The sequence below is a fragment of the Charadrius vociferus genome, unplaced genomic scaffold, assembly GCF_000708025.1.
Source record: "Charadrius vociferus isolate BGI_N301 unplaced genomic scaffold, ASM70802v2 scaffold55, whole genome shotgun sequence".
Lineage (NCBI taxonomy): Eukaryota > Metazoa > Chordata > Aves > Charadriiformes > Charadriidae > Charadrius > Charadrius vociferus.
The window spans coordinates 2,285,470-2,291,548 of NW_009648444.1; the positions used below are offsets into that span (position 1 = coordinate 2,285,470).

The 6,079-nt window shown below is 35.5% G+C and overlaps 1 protein-coding gene across 3 annotated transcripts in view; it reads left to right on the forward strand.

The window, feature by feature from the left end:
• Positions 1-6,079, forward strand: part of TBCK (TBC1 domain containing kinase) — a 117,183-nt gene that overhangs the window by 62,206 nt on the left and 48,898 nt on the right. For all 3 annotated transcript variants that reach the window (XM_009885497.1, XM_009885498.1, XM_009885499.1), the window contains 2 exons: positions 3,928-3,964; positions 5,337-5,498. In XM_009885497.1, the coding sequence (XP_009883799.1) occupies positions 3,928-3,964; positions 5,337-5,498 (199 nt within the window). The remainder of the gene's footprint in view (positions 1-3,927; positions 3,965-5,336; positions 5,499-6,079) is intronic.

Below are 6,079 nucleotides of genomic sequence, written 5' to 3' on the forward strand. Positions count from 1 at the left end.
TGTCCCTGCCCATGGCAGGGGGGTTGGAACTCGATGATCTTTAAGGTCCTTTACAACCTAAACCGTTCTATGATTCTATGTTCTCCTGAAGCAAATGAGCTGCTCGTTGTTGGAGGTAGAATACTTGCCCACATTCCATTGATTGTGGTAGTTCCTATATTTCTGTAAGTGTGACTTCAGCTTTGAAAAAGAAGAGTTCCCACATTAAAGTCTTGAACACTGAAAATAGTGTGAAATACATGGTATAGCATGGGGTTTTTTTGTTATCCATCTATAAATTATTTTTATAATGGTGAAGACAGTTTACCAGTTTAAAATAACACACTGCATTGAATGACAGATAGTCAGGTGAAGATTCTTCTATAAAAGATTGCAAGAATAATATTATTCCTAGTGTGTTTATTATCTTTAAAACTGTAGGTATTTTACCTTGATCTCAGCTCTGTAATTCTATGATGTGTGGAGGATGAACTTTCTTACAGATTTTCAAATTTTCTTAGAGGTTTTCGGTAAACTTAAGTGTTATACATGCATAATGAACAAGAACTTGTCAAGAATGTTGTCATTTTTCATGCTTTGAAAACTCAAACCTTCAACTTCAAATAATTCATTTTTATCGTGCAACCAGGTGCATAACTTCACTGTAGCTGCCTTATGATGTTCTTAAGATGCACCTGGATCATACAGGACAACCACTTTATTCTTACAGACTTTCCATAGAGCAAGAAGCTCATGTATGCCTTTTAATACTCCCTACCATCTTCACCAACAAACAGTAACGCTCATTTTCACCCTGCTATCCCTTCCAAAATATCTTCAGAGTCAAAACCCCTGAGCCTAAATATCTTTAAAACTGTTGTCTTCACAACTGACATCTCAATCTTCTGTAGACGCAAGTGTGTAAAGCTCTCATCTTCTGGAGGAACAGTCAAATAATGAAACAATCCAGACAGTAATAACAGGCAATAATAAAATCCTCGTGCAAAAGGCTTTCTTCAAGATTTGAGCCAATGTTTCCAAGATCTTTGAATGTCTAATGGCAGATGCAGGCTTCTCAAAATATGCTCATCTAACTACAGGAAAATAAACATCTTCACCCTGTTGAAAAACAACGAACTGCATCCCCAAGCTCAGGTACTGAGCAGAATTTGTCATAGCAGAGCACTATTGGAGAGGAAGCTTCAGCTAGGGATCATGGAAAGACAGAGAATTAAATCTAAGGACAAGAAATTTAAATTTAAAGTTAAAAGGAAAAAAAAAGTAGTTTTATTCAGATTAAACAGGAACTGATGTTAGGGGACTGCTGTCTTCATATGTAAGAAATGTCCAAGTCCTTACTTAAAGCATCAAACAGCTTGTTCTTTACTAGCAATGCAAAATGATAATTGTGGCATTGCTGATCTCAAACTCACTCTAAAAAAATGAAGTATTGGTTTTACAGGTTCTTGTTTTATGTGGCTTATTCCCAGGCTGTTCCAGCAGTTCAAACAGTACTTTGATTAAACATTAGGTATGCTTTCCAGATGCAGAGTTAAGTGTGAATAAAAACCTAACCCCATTATATTTCAGGGTTCAGTAGTAAAGGGTTGAAAACCTCTGTAACAGCAGCCTGTTAGTAGAGACGTGTGACACGCTGCTGTTCCAGCCAGTGATTGCTAGAGGGCAGTATTTACTAATGAGATGTTAAAAGTGCGGTCCTTCAACTAAAAGAATTAGGTAGCCTGTTTATTTGAAGACATCAAGTCAGTGCAGTTCTTTTTGTCTGTGTTTTTAAATTTGACTTTCATGGTGGAATAATACCACCGGTGTTGTGGCTTTTTTTTTTTTTGGCTTGCTTATTAATAGTAATCATAACCTCCACAGGTTTACTGAGACCTCCTTGTCTTAGAACGTTATGTTTATGAAAATCAGAGGTAAAAATCCCTTCAATAAAAACTTGTCAGATACCTTCTACTTGAATAGTTTGACCTACTTTTCATGTCGTTATTGATAGGTTTCATGAGGACGGTTTAGAGCGAAGCGGTGCTTTGCCATGTTTTTACCTTTTAATAATCTAGTTAATGTTTCAAATTTTGTCTATTTTCATGTGTATTTCTATGTAGATGCATAGAAGGTAGAGGTCTTTGTGTGGGAAATTAGGAGAAAGTGTGGCTCTGCTTTGGTAAAAAGTCTTAATCAAATATATGAAAAAAAGGGAATAATTGCTTTCAAATACCAAAGTAGTAATCTGGTTCAAAATGACATCTACATAATATGTACCTCCAAGCAAAGAGGAGCCTCAGGCTATTAGGAATGCTTGTTTTCCTACTGCATGAAAAGCAAGATATTGCATACAAGCAAGCAGGTAACCGGTTGTTAGCCGATCACAACTACTGTAGGGGATATTTTAGGGAACAGGGTGTGTTGTTATTCAGTAGACAGCCATCTTTTGAAGGCACGACAAAAATATACTCAAGGAAATAGTATGAATGTATTACAAGACAAAAGTGGTGATAGAAATGGATTTATTTTGGGTTTTGAACCCTTAAAATCAATTGATGGGTTGGAGGCCAAGCTTTATAAAAGCCTTCAGAATATTGAAATCGTTGAACAGTCTGGTCATCACAGCTCTTTTAGTTTTATGGATAGTATGGTTCAGATACTATCAGCTGCTCAGATGATATGTAGGAATAAAATTTAGAGAGCTGTGCTAAAGAGCTTTTCAGCAAATATGTGTATCACTTAATCAGTGCCATAACCCAGTTATGAATTTATGGGATAAGTAGTAATTTATTAACATCATATTGATTATGTTTTCTGTTTCTCATTTGCTTACTTCCAGGGAAAGCTTAATAGAAGGACTAATTTGCACTTTTTATGAGCTAAAAAGTAATATATTAAGCTTTATGTCTAACTGTAAATCTTCAGAAGTGGAAAACGGAGCACATGAGCTGTGCAACAGAGTAAAATTTAACAATGGTCGTCTCACTCTTGCATTCCTAATTTGTGGGGGCTTTCTGTGCAGTTCGATGTCTCAAGAACCATAGGTTCTGTTCCCTTCAACATGCTAAATACTTCAGTAAAAATCAAGAAACTCTTAAGGTGTCGTAAATGCTTGGCTCTTCTAATGCATACTGAATTTTCTCTCTATGTTGTCACAAGTATGAAAATTTGCAGAAACTAAAGATTTTCTGTAGCCATTGCAGCAGCACAAGTTCTTAGATAGTCTTGTAGTAGTGCTTAGTGCTGAAGCAGCCTCAAATTCTTCAGATGACTCCTACCTTTAAAGGTCACAGCAGAGCAACATAAATGCTTAAGATGTTAGTAACTGACACTATATGCTTTTGAGAATGAAAACGTACTTATTTCCTTTCACTGACAAGTGTTCATTTAATAAATACCAACATAGGAGAAAAAGGAGATACAGTTAAGTTTTCTGTTGGAAATTGTGATTTTTCACTTTTAATTATTTATATAGAACCAGCTTTTTTTCCATAGTGAAAAAGAGGTATTAAATTGAGGGGGGGTTTATGCTTTTTCAGGAATTCTTTGCTAATTTTCATGTCATTTTCAAATCAGTGGTATACATATGTGAGGTGCGAACTGTGACAGTTTAGTAGAGCAGGTTTTTGAGTTCTTTAAGACTTTGGGGATTATTTTTTGCAAATGTAAATCTACTGAGGGTGGTGTTGCTTTTGTTGTTTTCAATACATTGTGACAAGCTGGTAGTTTGAAGGAAATGAGAATGGGGGTTTGGGAGAGGAAAAAGCTTCTCTGAGGGGTTAAAAGTTGTGTTGATAGTGGCTCTGCCACAGCAGTTATTTCCCATTTTAAATACATTAATGCCAAGCTAGGCGATTTTTAATGTCGTAGACAATTGCCACAAACAGCTTAAGCTCTTAAGGTAACATTTTGTTCTTCTCTTCCCCCCATCACCACCTTTTGCAGCTTTATGCTATTCCTTGGTTTCTTACAATGTTTACACGTGAGTATTCATTCTTTTTCTCTGATTAAATGTTCTTGTATTTCGTAGAGCATAATTTTTCTCACTTTTTCAGCTAAAGTCATCTTGGTGGGACGTGTCTACCGTTTAATAGGTTGCTTGTAATTTGTAAGGACATGTTGTGATTTGAGTCTCCACAGTGCCTGTCATAATTTCTGCCCTGGTTTGACAAAAATTAGCATTTTCTTTAAAAAAAAAAAAAAGTATTAAATTTGAACTGGATTGTTTTACTCATGCAGTATTTAGGGAATGTGCTAAGGAAGCTGTTATCTACTAGAAAAAGACAGAATAGTTTAAAAAAAACAAAACCAAACCTCAACACCTTCCCCTGCCCTCATCCAGGTAATGTAGGAAAGAGTAACTTTGTTTTTGAAGGCCAACAAAACAAGCTGCTTTTTATCACACTTTGACACATTGTTGCTCTACTAGCACTACTTTGATATTTGTGCATGTAAGTTTGGGACAAAAAGAGCTTTATAATTAGGTGAGCTTTTAATGAAAGAGGACAAAGTTAATAAAGCATATCTAGAAAGCAATTAAAAATCTTTAAGAAAAGATCTGTGTGATTTCTTTTTTTTTTTTCAACTTCATGTCAACGTTGGCAGACTTTGAATTAAAAAAAAAAAGTGACAGGATGAAAAAAGAGCTGATGGATTATTTCTATGATGAAATTTCAGAGAATTTAATGTGAGATTCTTGATTGCAGTTTTAAAGATCTTGACTGTAAAGCACTGGTTCTTGCAGTTGTCCGTTCTTCTAAAACTTTCATGAGAATCACGACCTTAGGAGAAACAAGGAGATGGTTTTTTTGGCAATGAATTGAAATAAAATGTTAGAATTATTTAGTTGAAGGATAGGTTATTTTAGGAAAGCTACCTTCAGCTTTGGGCTTTTCTCCTTGTCTTTCCTTTATTCTGCCAATTTTTGCCCTATTCTGCACGTTTTCTTATCTAATTTTGAGTAGTTGAGCTTATTGATTAACTCATTAATGTCTTCATGCTATTGGAAAAAACGATATGCATGTCCTAATGCATAATTGCACTGTAGCAAAAGAAAAATAATTGCCTAATTTTGTCTGTGTTTGAAATCTGAAAACTTGCACATTTCTAAGTATTTAATAATGAAAGAAAACACTGATGATTTCCAGAATAATAAAATTCCATATGAAGGCAAACCTGTTTCTAAATAGGCTGAGTCCTTTTTGCTCCTGAGTAAAAAAAGAAGTAACCCTAAGACGGGAGAGGAAAAAAAGTATATATGCAACTCATTAAGAGTGTGTGTGCGTGTATGTGTTTTGATCAACTTGTATGCTTATAGCAATTTTTTTTTTTTATTGTGCTTGTTCATCATGCAGATGTCTTTCCTTTGCACAAAATTTTTCACTTGTGGGATACGTTACTGCTTGGAAATTCCTCCTTCCCATTCTGTATTGGAGTTGCAATACTTCAACAACTGAGGGATCGTCTTCTGGCTAATGGATTCAATGAATGCATTCTCCTTTTCTCAGACTTGCCAGGTACAGAACAAACCCTATTTCTTCCCTCTCTCTTTGTCTTCCCCAGTGTGTTGCTGAAGAAAGTACGTGCTTGTGTGTGAATATATACTATGTGTGTTTTTAAATCATCATAGATCTTGGCAGGCTCACTGCCAGAGTGTGTAGGGCTTAGCTACAACTTGATGAAGTTAGAAGTCTTTTTGATGTCATCAACAAGGATTGGGTGAGCTTGTTATGTTCAGGTGAAGGCTGGAGTACTTTCTTGTGAAATTTAGAACAATTTGAAATAATTCATAAACAACTGTGTGTACACATGCCATGTATACAAGCTGATAGGAATTTCTTAGCGAAAAAAATTTTGTGCTGTTCTGAAAAGTGCCATTCTACTTTGATGATGGTACTAGCCTGTTTTCATTTCAAAAATAATTAAACTTTTGCTGTGGAAGCAATTAATGCATAGCAGGTAGCGAAAGCAATATAGAAGCCATGGGAATTGCTCTGTGTTAAATCAGTTTCTGTTTGAAATGTGAAGTGTTCAAAAGAACCCTCAAAATCAGACCAGAGGCTGCACAATCGTTGTGCAGAAGTTCTGTCATCTTGTT